The following is a 17,998-nucleotide window of genomic DNA, read 5'->3' as shown; positions in this document are numbered from 1 at the left end:
AATATCGGTTTCAAACGATCAAGTACCGTTGGCATTACTATATCCTAAGTAGTCACGTGAAAAATATCTCTTTATTTAATTGCAACCAAACAGTATTGAACGTAAAGTTTATTGAAATACAGGACTTAAATGGCAAGCGCAGTACCTGGAATGTAAGTATAAGCATTATATATCGAAACTGCCACAAATGAAAAAAAAAACTTGCTTTCAATACAGGTTTATATCTATTCACAAGCATTTTTCTGTTATTAAGCTTGTAATTTGAATACTTTTCCGTTAAATGCATTTAAGATCTTTATCAAAATAGTCTGTCATTTTCAAAAAGATGCTAAACCCACACTTTTATCAGTTGATTTGTCACTTATCTAGAGTACTGAAATTGTAATTCAATGTCGGATATTTTGTGGATTTTAGTTTTGCATCCCACTACGCCTTAGTGTTATTTGCAGTGTTTATTGATGAAATGGTTAAAAATGAAAATTAACAATTTCAAAATAATGGCAAATCCGACTTTAATACAATACCACAGCCACATTGAAAGTGCTGCTAAGTTACTTAATGAATTTTACTCTAACAAAGCTTACACAAAATCATATAAAATAACTACTAAGTATTCTTATATTTAAATTTCCTTTTTTTTATTTTTACTGTAACAACCTTGATTAAAAAAGAATATACTTTTACGCTTTAAATATTTCATTTTTATTCTGTCATAGAACTGCAGAGGGTAATGACATTGACGAGGAGGCTGCAAAAATAAATACGCTACTCGCCTCGGCAAAAAACGGAAACTGGGACAAAGTATGGGAGATACTTGGATCGCCAGAAAAACCAAAAAACGAACGTCTTTTTAATGTCATACCAGAAAACAGACGATGGGGTATTCTTCACCAAGCTATTTACTGGAACAATAAAACATTGTTACGTTACTTACTGAAATATCCTGCCTGCGATTCTAAAATACACACAAAGCAGTGTACGTCTGAATGTGGTGATACAAGTGGGAAATGTGCAGAGGAAATAGCAGAGCAGTATAAATACATGGAACTAGCCCACCTTTTATCCAAACACGACAATCGTATAGATCACCAAGACACGCCGACATTTGAATCTTACTTTAACAACAATCAAAATAATGGCCTAGGTTTATTAGCGGTTTCATTGGCAGCCTACAAGAGCACTTTCCACCCGAAACCAATTGATCCAAAGAAGTCAATAATAGCCATTTTAGGTGACATATTCAAAGATATAAACCAGTCATCAAAAAGATGGAAAGAAGTCCAAGACAAAGTATGTGATTCCGTTTATGTCATCTGTGAAGAAAACAGCACAAGAATAAAGCGGAGCCGTAACGTTCATGAATTCTTTGTGAATATCATCGACACATACACAGAAGAACAAAATTACATGTACACATATCTGAATGTTGCATTTCGACGACAAAGGGAGAAGAACTACAGGCCTACCGGAAATGATCTATCGCTTGGTCCATATGCGGTCATGTACCAGATGTTGTTGCTGTACTGGGAAGAGCTTCCTCGGGAAAGTGGCGAAACGTATCGCAAGATGTTTCTAGTTAAATCAGATGCTGACCAGTATGTTGTCGGGAAAAGATTTGTGTGGCAATCAATTGTATCCTCTTCAGCTGTTCTCGAAAATGCTATTCCCTTCCCAACATGCGGCCCAGAAGGTGAACAATCTGTCATATTTACTATTGATAACAAAGCAAACTGCTTGTGGCAGCCTAGAAATATAGAGAAATACGCAAAATACATTGAACATGAGAGAACATATCCAGCCGGTGCAAAGTTTATAGTAAGAAGCAAAAGCAAGAAAGGTTCAGACTGGCATATCGCTTTGAAATTGTTACCTTTTTAGGCAGATTATGAACATTGATAAGCATCATGAATTATAAAGTTAAGAACTAAAGAAAAATAAAAAAAAATACGATTTCTCATTTATTTGTGTAACTTAATCATAAAACTGACTTCTAAAAATTAAGTTCCTATATATAAAAGTACAAATTTTTCATAATAAATTACATGTATTTTAAAGTATATAATGAAGAATATAATTTTCTATAACAAATAAATGTTAAGAATTCGTCAAAAAGATTGAAAGAAGTCCAAGATAAAAGAGCTATAAATGCAGCTTTTGCATGTATTGATTAAATAATGTTTAAATTTGGAGGAATAATTCTAATTCAAAGTTGATTTATTTCCAATTGTCAAATTTTTGTAAGGAACTGTTAGTTACGAGAAACAATTAGCATGGAATTTGATTTTTATAGGCTTTAAACTAACATTTTGCTATTGTTCTATTGTCAAGTTGAGGTGAAATATAAAAACAGTGTTCCACTCTTTTTAAACGGAACATAAACATGTTATATAAGAATCGTAATAAATCAAACGGTTGTGCTTGCCATGAATATGTCAATTTTCTACAGCTGTAAGTACTTCTTTTCAAAAAACAGACTCAGTATATTATGAAATGTATTAATATTTTTGACTATTGTCAGAAAGTTTGAACGGTTCTGATATACACAGAGAATTTATTTGTATCTTATTAATGTAATATTCATTGAATGTGTCGCTCTTGTAAATATAATTAACATAAAAAAATTAAACACGTATTTGTAAAAACATATCCGTATAGCTGTAAAGGGAATTTTTGATAGATACAGTTACCGCACCCCGTTTACATGAAATAAAACTAAGTCTCTTAAGAATATTTAAAAAAATGTTTGCTACTGAAAATTTGAATATTTAGCCACTTAAAGTAAAAGTTGAGTTATATTCTCAAAAATATTTTCAATGTTGACTTGTGAGGCAATTTAATTGAAAGTGATGCAAGAATCACCCATATCTAACTTTATTTTACGTAGACACAGTATTTTTGCTCTGAAAATAACTCTAAACATCGGGAAAGATTTTATATTAGAGATATAATAATTTGCTTACTTTATAAGGGATAAAATAATGCATGAAATAAAATAAAACAAAAAACAATTTAAATGCTTTTATTGCCATTTTTATGAATGCAGCTTTTAAGATCAAGTAAATGATGAACTTCTTCCCTGTCTACAAAAAAAAACAACAACAACAAAAGAACTCTACAACGGGATTTACAATACATCACAGCACGGCAATGAACAGCACAACACAATACTTAACAGCAATGCGAAGCACATCAATGGAAATCACCGAACAGCACAGCACAACACAGCAATGCATAGCACGGCACGGCATTGTACAGCACAATACATAACAACAGCAATGGAATGTACAACAATGCACAACAAGGCAGTGCATCGACGTCATTTAATATATATATATATATATAATTAATAACGCCGACACACACCGTTATCGTTGATCACTGTCTTTATTTGTGTAAATTTCTTACAAATTACACTTCTTCTTCCTATATAAGGCATGTTATTTACAATTACGTATTTTGGAACTTAACTCTTAAATGTGAACATCTTTAAAATGTATCGGTAATCTCCCTTAGAATCCACTTACTATTTTTAAAAATTGCAGGATGTATTTCACTTAAAATAAAATAAGATTTACATATAAATATACTACACGGTGTTTTCATTTCTCAGAATAAACTACAAATGTAGAATGTAGACTTTATAAAGAATTATATGGAACATAAATCATCATAATTTAGAATACGATAGGATAGACTATTATCTGACTTTGCTAAAAGCTATTGCCTCGCTGTCTTAACACTGACCTTGCATAAGATTTATCCCAGGTTTGTCAACTCAGGTCGCTTTAAGAAAGTTGTTCATTAAAATGTATATGCAAATAAGCAATATAATTTGTCAATGGTGAAGAGTGATATAGATTGGAGCCAATCAAGCTCCACTCCCACTTAAAGAAAAGCTACCCTCAATGAAAAGGCAACGCTATATATGTTATGTATTTTTATTTCACCGGTTTGAGTTATTTCTTTAATATACAACATTGAAAATGGAAGCACATTTATTAGGCTAAAATTTCATTTAAACTTTGCCTGTGAAAAACTGGAAACAATGCTTTTGTATGTCGGCAATGCGTCCGGTATACATGTGTCAGGTACCAATTCGAGTTGTAAGTCACGTTCGTCCGAATATTCTAACATACCGCCAGCAGTTTGACTTGTGAAAACCGGAAAAAGGTTTTTTATTTTAGCCCTGTCGGCAATTTCGCGCAGTAAAGCAAAACGTTCAGACAATATGTCAGCAAGGGTTGATACTTATCACATCCGTGAAGTTTCGCCATATTCCATAACAACATTATAACCTGTGAAAGCCTGACAAGGATTTCCTATTTGTAGCTCTGATGGCCATTGTGTGCAGCAAAGCAATATGTGCCGGCAATATGCAAAACAAGGGTATATATGTAATGATATTTCCTGTGAAGTTTTGTAGAATTCCAACAAGGGTTGACCTGTGAAAGCCAGACAAAGATTTTCTATTTTTACCTCGGCCGGCCGCTATGTGCCGAATTGGTAGTGATCACTCCTGTGAAGTTTCGTCAAAATCCTACCAGCAGTTTGACATGTAAAAGCCGGACAATCTGAAGTCGGATGTACATACGGACTGCGAAGTCTTTCAAGAATTGTGGAAGGCCTAATTACATGTATACTATATACAGAAGTTTTGTTTTAGCAAATAATCGAAAATAAAGCTCTCCCCTGTGGGTATTTTACATTGAAACTTTGCTAAAGCTTGCATTGGCATAAACAACAATATATTCGAACTTTTGACGCTTTATTAAAATTACAAAATAGAAATTATCATGTAAAATGGTAACATGTATATGTAAGCTATATCAAACTTGTATAAATTTAAAAAAAGTTACTTAGAGTTTGATATAGCTTACATATACAGGGTACAAGTCTATCCATATCAAAATTTTGGAGACAAAATTAATGTCTGGAACATTATAAACAGGAACTGGTAACTACCCCTTATAACTGTGAATAAGAACTAATTATAACAACAAAAATAATTGTTTACAGAATGCAAACAGGTATGTGAACAAATTGAAATAACAACTAAACATCATATAAAGCATACTTGTGCAATAAATTATGAACAGAAATGTTCTAAAACAGATTTATATTTCATTTTCGTAACAAAAATTTACTTATTCATTTATTTGCTAATAAAACCTATGACACTTCCTTTGAACTAAATGGACATTTTCAACTGGAAATAAACTAACGTCAACATTTGTAACTAGAAATAATTTAACCACATCAATAAATTTCCTTCCCTCATTTATGTAGGCAGGCGTAACGTGACTTCCTCAGATCCCCTTTCAAAATTCCATTTTATTTAGTTCCGCCCATTGTTTTCTCGTTTAGGGCAAAAGCATTCTTTTACTTGGGGACCATACGCCGCTTTTCATGGAATGGCACTACTGTGTCACATTGAAGGTTCCATGATAACCGCCGTATGAACACATCTGCGGATGTTTCTAAATTCAAAATTTCACCATTTTCGTGTTAAATGTTGAATTCTGCTTAAGCCGGTGCTAGGGGGCATGGACGGTAACTTGCACTTTCCAGTACCGTCCATGAACAGGCTCAATCAAACCGAGCCTGCAACATTTTCAATTGTGTTGTGTTGGACTTTCTTTAGGGATTCTGTTTTTCTCTATTTTGGTGTTTTCATAGTGAAATGTCTTTTGTGTTCTTGGTGCCTTTTCCCTATTTGCATGCTCACATGCCTTGGAGAAAACATGGTCAGCATATTGATCTGCGTTGTCAGCTACAAGTTTGAATAAAGCCTGCAATTCAAACTCTTACCTCACAAATTCAAGGCTTGCATATAGAGTGGTTTCCAAACTGATAGGGAACCATAGCCGTATATTAACTCTAAGCCCTTCTTTGTTTCCAGCACTTTTGCTAATGGTATTTCAGATATTTTTGCAAATGAACCTTGTAGCTGCTTATTTTTTAGTGATAAAATAAAATATGAAAAACAAGATGAATAGGGCAGCAGTCAATGAACGCACACCCCAATTAAACTGAGGAACCCAGGACCACCGTCAAAGAATCTAGCAGGACATCAACAGGACAGAGCAAAATTGTTTCCAAACATTTTTTACCAATTGAATTATGTCGAACCGTTTTTATTTTGTGTGTGTGGTTTTTCTTTTGTTTTTGTTGTTGTTTATTTTAGGGGTGGGAGGTGGGGTAAACGTTTATGTTGTTACTGACTCTTGATATAAGAGTATTGTCTCCTTCTACCTCAACTTAATCAATAGAACTTCCCTTCCTTCCCTCCTCAAGCAATTACTTTATTCCCTGCTCAACACTTTCACTTTCCATTAACTTGATGCTCCACTTTTGATTTCTCATACATTGAGGTAGACGGACCTTCTGGCATTTCATGTTACGGTTCCACTAATAACAAGTCCCACAGACACGGTGTGAAAGAATCGATTAAAGCATTTTTTTCACATATTTGGATTTAAACATTTAGAAAGTATAAGCTGAAAAATATCAAAACTTGCAAGAAAAACTTACATTATAAGTTATCTCTAATGAAAATCTCGAAGAGCAGCAGCAGCAGGAGAAAAATAATTAATTATTGCCATAATTTTCAGATAGATTATTTCCATTACCAGCAGTAAAATAGCAGGAAAATATTCATGGCGATTTGTTTAATCAGATTAAGCTTAGATTTGCTATCATAATGAAAATACGACATTCCAACCCGAGTGCGGTACTGATATTTGTCAATCAGTCGATGGTTTTGCATTGCTTTCTCTCGTTTTTATTAGATAATATTTATGTCAGGTGTACTGCTATGAGAGGGATTTTATGTTATTCCCTACTTCATATCAGGAAATTATACATAAATTTAATAACACATTCTGCTACCTAGATGATACCCTTAACATGAATAATCCTTATCTCGACCAAATGGTTACTAAAATATATCCCTGTGAACTTAAATAATACTTCGATAAAAGATATGATTTTAATATTGTCAACTTTCCACATTTAGATGGAGATGTACATCATGCTACATCATATGGAGTATATATTTCTCAATTAATTTGAATTGCTAGGGCGTATAGGTGTGTTGTTGTTTTTAAAGAACACAATTTATTTATTACTGACAAACTTCTTAAAGAAGACTATTGTTATCATAAATTGCAGAAATATTTTACCATCGGAATTCAGATTTAGTTTTAAAATTTAATTGAAATTTAAAAACTCTTTTACGACTAGGTATAAGCAAGCCTGATTTCTATGGAGATGCGGTTTACAAACTTCGTAGGATCATAGTAAATTTTCTGCTGTCTGCACTAAAATTATCAAACGGTTTATTAAAAGAGCTTATGACACAATTATTTTGAGGCATACAGCATGCTTGGTGTTCAGCCCTTATACAGTTGGACGCTACGCTAGCGCTTTCGTCTTTTAATTAATCTGAATGACTATGAAAGTGGGAGACTCTATTATAGGCAGTTAGTAAAGCCTTTTGGAATGAATTGTCTTAATGTTCGTCTTCTGCTTTGCTTCGTCGGGCCCTTGTAGGTGATTTTCTTGTTGCTCTCCCTTCCTTTAAGGCATCGAGTATTTTGGTAATGGTCATTGGGATGTACCTTTTGGTACATATTTAAACATTCAGTGGTGTAACTTCTACTGACCGTTCCAAGGCAGTACCCCTCTCTGTTCCTTCATGTGTTTCACATGTCTGTATTGTTACTTGTTTTGAATGTTTACGTTTTTTTTGTGATGCCGATCTTATTAAGTTGTCGTTAACGGTAAGTTTTTTTCCCATAACGCCTCCCCTTCTCCCGTCTCTTACCCAACATTCTACCTTTACAGCTCTTGCCCCTTTAATTCCCATATGGGCCCGTTTTAGTTTTTCACACATTACGTGTCCTTCTTCTCCTTTCGCCACCCCGGTTTTGGTTTGGTGGTTTCTTGTAGCACTGCTTTTGTGGCTTAAGTATGTCGGGGTTGCGTGCTGTGAACGTTGCCTTTACCTTGTTGATCTTTATTGTCATTTTTTACCTTAAACTTATAACATTTTACCAAGCCTCCATTTAGTCTTTTTTAGGCTTAAACTTATGACTGTTCCTGATGCATTGAAAAATAACCAGTGAAATTAAACAAATTTCCAAAATAATTAGAATAACATTTTCAATATTATGACCATTGTAAGTCCAATTTTTATTGGCTTTCTGAACACTGCCTTTGTATCCAAACCACAGGTGTTGCAATATTTATTGAAAAGGACTTATTTTGTCTGAAATAAATTTGTTTCCCAAAGATTTATTACGAATTGGGATTTTTGCATTTAATCTCGACCTACAAATGATCAAATGAAAATCAGTATATAAACACCTGAACAGAAAATTTCAGTAAAAGCTTACGATAGTGCCAAAAAGAAAACAAGAATAAAGATCAACAAGGCAAAGGCAACGTTCACAGTACGCGGCCCCCGACACACTCAAAAAACCTAGAGCGGACATAAGGGTGAAAGGAGTGGGACATGTAATGTGAAATAATATCAACTAAAACGGGCCCGTAGGGGAATTAAAGGGATAAGGGCTGTAAGGGTGAAAAGGTGGGGGGGGGGTTAAAATGGGTGAGGGGGATTTAGAAAATACTTACCGTCAACGACAATCCAACAAGACAGACATCCAAAACAAGGAACAAAACAGACATAAAAAAACACGTGAAGGAACACAGAGGGGTACCGCCTTGGAACGGTCAGTGATAGTTAAACCACTGGGGAGTTAAAACCGGTTTTAGGCGCGCCAAACCTCACTCTTAGCACCGATATGTTCCTGAATGACATTAAAGTGTAAATAAAAATAATGCAAGTAATTTCAATTTCTTTGTTTCAGATTTTGTAAAAAAAAGGATATAGACAGCGCCACTGCAACAAAATTTAACAGCATCACTTTTACCTTTAGAGTGAGATCTCTTGGTAATAGCACCATACGAACCTCACAGAACTCCTGTGCTGCCCTAATTAGTAACCGATGCTGGTTTCCTGAGAAACCGGAACACCAACATTCTGCAAGTCATTTATATAAGATCCAAAAATGTGCTGTTAAACCCAAATAACCACGTAAACACCAACTTCAAAGCACCAATCATTCTGATTGTAATACCTGCGCCTGTCAAACAAGGCCGGGATTCGCCAGGGAGATGGGCCTCAGGAGCATGTAAGATCATCATAACATCCCAACACTGGACACCGAGATTCCAGCTGGCCACTTTGAAAATCCTCTAAAAGCTATGCCAGTAACAGAACATCTTCATGATCAAGAATTTAACTGATATTAGATGTTTTGTCTCTTACGCAACCTTCTACAACATTTTCTTCCCGTCTACATTTAGAGAGATTCTTTTGACTATGCTCAACGACTTCATTGGCAAGGACCGACTGGCTTTCTGCGTCTGATCGTTTTTTATGAAAATCAACCCTGTAGATGACAGAAGCCCTGGCACCCTCTTAGCCAGCTAAAATGGAATCTGAAGACCTAAAGTGATCAGCAGTAGAAACAACTGACCCCTCTGGTTTAATCACCACAAGTACCACCTTTTCTACATTTGTGAAGGAGAATTTGACCCAATTGCAATGCCTTCTATGATCTTCACACCCATCACAAGGCAACTGATCCAGCGGGGCTCTAGCAATCCAGCCTCGACATGTCCCACTTTGAAGTGGTATTTTTGACATTGCATCATCATTGGAATGCTTGCGACCCAAACGATGCACAACTAAGTCAGCTCTTCCAACCATCTCCCAAGTTATCATTGTGACTCCTAAAATTCATCAATCATCTCAGACTTGAATGATCAGTTCTGACCACAAATGGCCTTCATGTTGATCTGTCAATCGTAACACCTGATGTTGCGTTAACAAGCACTTCAGACTTCTGAATACTTCTGCTCGTTTTTCCGCCCTTGACAAAATTGGCTTTGCCTGTGACGAGATACAATAGGGACACTATCCTAGGGAAGTCCTTTACAAATCCTTTATGATAGTTGACTATCCCCATACATCTCTCTACCTGTTTGGTAATGTCGCGAACAGTTCAATCCTGACCAAAGATCAGCAAAGATCAACTACCAAAGATTCAAAATCACACTCATTCTCAGTAGCTCAAAAGTCACTGATGACATATGCCATCCCTATCTTCGTTCCCTTCCTGACAAGGCGAAAGCCATCTGACAGATTGATCACCATGTAACATCCTGGGAGCCAGACATTTCTGCTGAATCAACGGTTCCACGATAAAGCTGGCGACAAGAGGAGGGGGTGTAACATGCATTAGACTCTTGCTACAGAGTGTGGGTAATAAGCTGTACTTAGACACTGTAACTTTAGATATTAAGGGACTATCTGATGAATGGACATCAAGGGAGATGCGAATACTATCAAAGAGGTAAACAAATTCCTGTCTGCTGCCCCTTATTTCGGGGGCTTGTGTTACAGGGAATTAAAACCCCTATCAGAAATGATGGTCACCTGAGCATCAGTATCTACAACTGCTGTAACTTGGACATTCCCTACTTAAACACCCATGATAAACAGGGAGGAAGAATTTACCTGACAGACAATGATACGGTCCAGTTCGACTCCCCCTTGTTCACATGGCTGAAGTTTGCAGCCAACCTTAATTGTTTTTATTGTGCAGGTAGGGAAACGACTTACTTTTTCACCGTCCCCATCTGGTTTAACGACTTTTGTCTTCCGTTCAGCTGTTGACCAATTTACCCATTATTGTAGCATCCGGTTGGCCTGTGGGGTTGAGACAATTTTGACCGAAAGGTCCTTGTCAGTCTCTGCTACAGGTCATCTGAGGCTTTGCTTAAATCACCGGTTGATGGGTGGGACGCAATAGCAAAAACCTTTTCCGTTTTCTTCTGGTCACCATTTAGCTTCATCTTTTCTAGGGATTCATAGTGTCATCACTGGAATCAACATCAACTTTCCGGTCAAAACGTTTGGTACGCTTAGGGGTGGTACAAATAATAGGGGTGGTAAAAAATAACCACGGCCACCAATATAGAACCGTCGCAATTGATTTTCAAGGGATTGACAAATAATCGACTTACCTTCCAAGTCTGAATCTTAGCCGCATAGGAATTGTCAAATTGAAGAGGTCATCAGATCTTTCCACAGTGTTAAGGATGATTGCTGGGGACATCCATTTCTGCGTATCAGATTGTAGATATTGAAGCTCATTTAAAGCCTAAAACCATTACAACCAGTCTTCAAATAAATGTAATGCGAATGCTCCACTTTTCTGAAACCTAGGTGAACAAGTTTGTAAAAAAGAAAAATAGGAAAATATCGTTTCCGTTACATTATGCACTCCGAACAGCGGTTCATTCCGTTTTTAATTTTTAAAGATCCAGTATGTTTTGTGATTGATATTGTTACTGTGTGTATACCACACTTGCAAAAAGTTATATATGTATATAATTATGCAAATAAAACAATTTTAAAACATCGAAGAATATGTAAAATGTGTACTGCAAATATTTATGCACATTATATTTGATCAATAAATTACATGCATTCATTTCTTATTGGAAAATTTGACTTAGAATTTATAGAAAATAAATTTCTTATTACCTCCCTTTATTTACATAAAATGTTAAATTGGGTAATATCTTTATAAATAATGCTTATTGGAACTTACAAAATATTGACAAATCTTAATTTGAGCATCATATTTATGAAATAAAACCATAAAAAATGTGTTGCAGGATCTTTAATCTTTAATAAATTGATTATTGTTTCTGAATAGCGAGTTACCATTGTACTATCAGAAAGAACAAAACTAAACAGTAAAGCTAGCACTTATATAACCGGTGACACTGTGTACTGAAATGTTGCAGCTGCTTTAATTTCGGAACACCTCACCTTTAGGAGGCAGTACACAGTTTCGGTCGTTTAGTTTCGAATTGGCCAGGGTCAAATTTACAAATAAGAGACCGTTTTGAAATTGAAGTGGATATTTGAGGTTCTAAATAATTACAGTTACTATATTTCAAGTTTCAGTGACTAGTATTGTGTTTCAGTTACTTAGTAAAATTGAATTTAGTGGCCTTGACCCTTTCATTTTTAGAGAGTACCTGTCGGATGCGAATGTGTAGTTTTTGGAGCTAGCCGGTAAAGCAGCTCTTTAATTTAAATGGTATGCATATGACTTAGTAGGATAAGCTACGAACGACCATGCTAACCGCAAACAGAACATTTTATTCGTCCTCAATAGTTTTATTTCAGTTCATTTTTACGCGCAATGTTTTTCCCCATTAATTGTCATCTTAGATTTAAACAATATTACATGTACTTACATTATTTGATTTTAATCAAAATGGAATTTGATTTGAATTGGAATTTATAATAAAACAAAGATTTAGTAGATACTGTACACTAATTCCACGGATAATTTTGCAACTGTAAATTAGTCGAAAGTTCGTTTCAATCGTCTTTTGACCGGTTCGAAAAGAGAATATAATGACTAGAACAGTATAAAAGACGCAAAAGTATCAAAAAGGCGATCTGTTATATTTAAGTTCATATATTGATTGAAAAGCTGATAGAAACATCTAGAAAATATTATTATTGTGTATTTTTATATTTATTCTGACTTATATCTTTTTCCAACACTTCTTGCCATCGCGCAATCGTACAAACCTCTACCTATAACGAAAGCTCTTCTAAAGTAAAAAATCTGCCTATATTCATTTATTTACTGTTAATTTTAGCGGAAGTCAAGGTGAAATCAGACGGCCTTTGGCCGAAAAAGTTTTTTGATCGACTACTGTTTGCTACCTAACGTGATTTCATAAACTTTTATCTATAACCCACACAGTTATCAAATCATTAAAATCTGCCGGCAAAAAATGCTTTTTGAAAATAGATATATCTACTGTGTATATAAATTACTAAAAGGTAAGTTTCTCGCCATTTTTTTAAGCAACGAATCTGGCGTCACGGCGTAGAATCACGGCGGGTAGTCAGCCACAAAGGGTAGTCGATCAAAAGCATTTTTGCCATAAAGTGCCTATGATTACTCATTAGATTCATGGGGTTTAGACAGTAACTTCCATTTATGATCTCAAAAACATAAACATTGTATTTAATTCAAATTAATGCCTTCAGTTGTGACAATTGATGTTACATACAAAAGGTTAAAAGACTTTACCGAGGTTATTTGGCAGAACTGGAAATGATTTTTCGAGATAAATGTTCCGTTAGATGTACGTCTAGCTTAATAACTTGTACATGTATGCAAAATTTAAGATCATGCGGTCTCTCTGTTTCCCAGAATAATTAATAAATAAATAAAATTATGATTAAAAAAGAATTTACAAGAGGACCAGATGCTCCTATATAGTTCTGCAAAAGACAGGAAAGAACCCTGATAATGTATAACATAAACCCTAAATATCGTTGCATTAGAAATTCTTTTATACTTAAATTAACATCATAACGCAACAGTATTTATATAGATTAAATAGTAAAATCTAGCTGAATATGTATACGAAACAAAATATTGTCATCACATTCAAGGGGGAAATTTATAACTTACAAGTACATGTTTTTAGATGTACTAAGAGGAAGTGGCTCTTTGCTTAGGATTATTCACTCAGTATTATGTAGACGCTTACACTGTCTCTACACTGACCCAGGGTAATCTACATGTATGTATATAGTGTCTGCATGTATGGATACTAGTAGTCTAATCCATGTTGACAAATTGCCTAAATTGGCAAAAAGAATTTTATGACAGGAAGCTGAGCTCAGGGTCCAGCTTCTAACAAACAATGACTTACATTTAGCTTAAGACAGCTTTTGCTAATATGTTACTCTCAATGTGCCTTTTTTGATAGAAAAATATCAGGCCAGGGGTTGGGGCTTCAGTCCCTTAAGCCTCCCCGCAGTGTTATTATCACATTAGTCTGTTTAATATGGAAAAATCACATAAATATATGGTCAATTCAATTTTATTTCTCTATTAAAATGCATCAGTCATGATTTTGTTAAATCAATAACTAGGCTATAACCTGCAAAGGTAATGACTGCACATTAAATATTGCGCGGGAGTTATCAACAATAAAATTGCTCATGTCTGTAACCAATTTCTTTTCTCTTTCGTGTATAACAATAAAAGTCCGTTACCCAGATCTTTTTTCTTTCGTGTTTTTTTTACTTAAATGAGTCCGTTTGAACAAAATGATTTCAGGGCCCTTAAAGCTACATTAAATAAAATGTGCAAATACATTTTCCGTCGGCTTAAAAACCAAGCATTCTATAGTTTCGTTAACATTTTAACAGTATTGTTGTAAATCTCATAAAAGAAAATTTCCGCGGTAACACGACAGTTCATATTCGAATTTTAACATGCGAATGAAGACTATAGTCTGTCCCATCAAATTTGAATATTCCATTTTTTATTTAATATAATAGTAAAATCATTTAAATTAATGTCATGTTAACCCTGACGTCAATATCTCTAGGCATGTTTTTCATTTTTTTCATAAATTCAGTAATATGGTCAAAATGTTAAAATTATATTTTTTCCCGTTGACTTACGTTGTAACCTGACATGACGTCCATTTCAAAATGGCGGCGCCCATATAGACGTCATTTAGGGTTCGTCTCACAATTAGCGTGAAATGTACTCGGTAATTATAAAAAAAAATATTCTTCTTATTTACTTAGTGATCAATAGCTAAATGTTATCATTAAAATGAAAAATGACAACAAAGTTGGTGTCAAAAAGGCAATTTTACTAGCAAACCATTATTTAAAATAATCAATTTTAATCATTTGAAGTGAAAATATCAGTATAAGCTTTATAAATTCTTACACTCAAAGATTTGATTAATTACCATGATATAGCTCTACTGTCGTATTACATATTTTTTAAGAGAAAAAGAACAATGAAGTGATTTGATTACATAGCTTTTCAATCAAGCGCGTATCTTGAATACCGCAACGCGTCGTAGGGGAGCGGGAACACTAGCTAGAAAACTAAAAAAAAAATGGTTCTTCGCTAATTAATGTTTAGTTTACATGATTCTGTAGTTGTCTGAATTCTGTTCATAAGTGTGTATCACGTCTATTCAAAAATAAATCAATTGACCAGATTCGATCGGATACAAAAATATGTCACCCTTCTTATTTCGGGTGCGATGTTTGTGCGCACAAGAAATCGCCAACAAATACTACATTATCATGCAAATCTGACAAAAAATATAAAGAAAGGAAAACTGATTCACTATACGTTCAGCTTTGGTTTGCTTGTCACCACAGTGTCTACTTTAACTAACTCCCTCGCTAACGAGAGAACACAGATTCGCGTTCGAGGAAAATGTAAATTATAAGAATATAATATCATGCTTTCTAGTTTGAGCAATCAATCGTGGGCCTATACACTTTAAGCTTGAAAATACAGATTTAACTTTCCGTCTCACAATTCAATAAAATGTCCAGAAATACCGGCAGTGATTTGATATTATTAAGAGGTTCAATAAGCGACAATAAGTGTTTGTTTTTTTGTAGACACACAAATTCCCTAAGTCAAGGCTATATGTATGACAGCACTTATCAAATTTACAAATGAAATCCCAAACAACAACATGCATGACAAGTTGAAAATTGCTGATTTTGAACAAGTAAAGGGCAATAATTCTAGCATATTATGCGGTAAGTCGGCAAGCGACATCCAATGTTCACAACTTCATATGCTCACTAATATTGACGTAAAGTTATATATACACTAGCTCAAAAACTGTTACATGCGACACAAGTATAAATTTCAATTTTGTACAAAGTTAGTGAAGGACACTTTCTCTGGCAATACTGCGGGAATCGACAAGCTTTATCTCAGATGATTAACTACATTCGTGTAAAGTATCATGACCATGACCCTAGTTCAAATAATCTTGAAACTGCGCGCGACATAAGTTGATAATTTCCGATTTGACTAAATCAAGGGGAATAAATTTGGCATGACTGTCCGAATCGACAAGCGAAACCCAGGTGCACAATAACACAATGCTGACCAACTTTTTTATGGAACAACATCCAAGATTTTGGTATGGACGGACGGAGGCACAAGCGCAGGGACAAGTAAAAAGTTTAAATCCCCCTCCCCCTCAGAGAGGATGAATAAAAAGTCAAGTCAATAAATATTTATGTCCAAAATATTTAGCACATGTTTTCAACAAAGCCAGTCACTGTGTATTGAGACAGTTGTCATCTTACTGGTAAAATGATAAGCAAGGCGGCATGGACTTAAACAAATGTATTGCTGGTTTACGATGACGATGATGATGTCATCATTGATGATGATGATGATGATTTGTTGTTGTTGTTTTCGTAATTGATGATGATGACGATGATGATAATGTATTATCAACGTTGATGAAGGTAGATTAAACGACGATGATAATGTTAGTTTACTGTGTAAAATGTGTGACATACACGGTCAGGTATTAACTACCGAATTGCAGGAACGTATATGGCACATAAACACAGCTCTGATAATATGGACGAATATGTCCCTCATATGTGACATATACGTTCAGTGACATATACGGTCCGACAAAGGTATGCTTATGGTATGCTACGTATGCTTCGTATAAGATAAACCTATATTGCATGAAAAAATGCACATCATAAAATGATAAATAAGCATCTTTACGACGTTGGTAGAACGGCATTATACTGATAATGAAAAACTTAATTGGAATTGAAATAAGGGAATGCTTACCAAATATAAGGACACAGACCACTCTTGGTGGAGTGGTCGTGAAAATTTTGCTTTTCATCGACAGGGTGAGTGAGCCTTAAAACGATACAGCATCACGAAATGACACATAAGCATTGCAAAATAGCAGGCATAATAATATGACGGATAGTATAATAGTAATATAGCATCGTATAATAGACATTGAACAAAACTTATTAAGCAGCTTATAAATTCTGATGGCCTTCCATATCTACCCGTTGAAAAATAATTCGGATTTGGTTCAAATTGTACATAAGAGGGCATTTAATAACCATTATTATCGTCATACATACTTTTAATGTAATTTAACCGAAATAGACTTATTTCTTCTGGATACGAAATATAAACATTCGTTATACATGATTAAAGATTACACCGTTTGTTTATGTAAACTTACATCTAAAAACCACATTATAGAAATGCTTTCAATCTTTATTAGGTCCAAGGCTATCATGCCTTTTTTAAAACACAAAAATCCCTGTCTTTGCTTTAATGTTAACCTTTGAATTAGAGACATTTACGCATGACGCCTCGTCTTCAATGGTGACAATATAAATTTACGTACAAAAACGGGTAAAATCTATATTTATGCTTCCAAGAAGAACGTACAAATGGGTCAAATCTATATTTATGCTTCCTATAAGAACGTACAAAATAGGCAAAATCTATATTTATACTTCCACGTTGAACGTACAAATGGGTCAAATCTATATTTATGCTTCCAAGAAGAACGTACAAAATGGGTCACATCTATATTTATGCTTCCAAGAATAACGTACAAAATTGATCAAATCTATATTTATGCTTCCAAGAACTCACAAAATGGACCAAATCTATATTTAATAATATGCTTCCAAGAAGAACGTACAAAATGAGTCAAATCTATAGTCATGCTTCCAAGAATAACGTACAAAATTGATCAAATCTATATTTATGCTTCCAAGAAGAACTTAAAAAATGTGACAAATCTATTTTCGTGTTTCTAAAACGAAAGTACAAAATGGGTCAAATCTATATTATGCTTACAAGAAGAACGTACAAAATGGGTCAAATCTATATTATGCTTACAAGAAGAACGTACGAAATGGGTCAAATCTATATTGATGCTTCCAAGAATAACGTACAATTTAAGTCAAATCTATATTTATGCTTTCAAGAAAAACGCACAAAATGGGTAAAATTCTATATAAATTTATGCTTCCAAG

The 17,998-nt window shown here is 34.5% G+C and overlaps 1 protein-coding gene across 1 annotated transcript; it reads left to right on the top strand.

Moving 5' to 3' along the window:
- Positions 1-27: 27 nt before the first annotated feature.
- LOC132712759 (uncharacterized) lies at positions 28-3,101 on the top strand. Its single transcript, XM_060695187.1, has 2 exons — positions 28-152; positions 717-3,101. Exons 1-2 carry the CDS (start codon positions 130-132, stop codon positions 1,876-1,878), a joined length of 1,185 nt encoding a protein of 394 aa, XP_060551170.1. The 5' UTR covers positions 28-129; the 3' UTR covers positions 1,879-3,101.
- Positions 3,102-17,998: the final 14,897 nt, after the last annotated feature.

Source organism: Ruditapes philippinarum, unplaced genomic scaffold, assembly GCF_026571515.1.
Source record: "Ruditapes philippinarum isolate M1 unplaced genomic scaffold, ASM2657151v2 ctg3812_1_1_1_1, whole genome shotgun sequence".
Taxonomy (NCBI): domain Eukaryota; kingdom Metazoa; phylum Mollusca; class Bivalvia; order Venerida; family Veneridae; genus Ruditapes; species Ruditapes philippinarum.
Note: the sequence above shows the minus strand (reverse complement) of the source record. Positions and strands in the feature narration are given on the sequence as shown.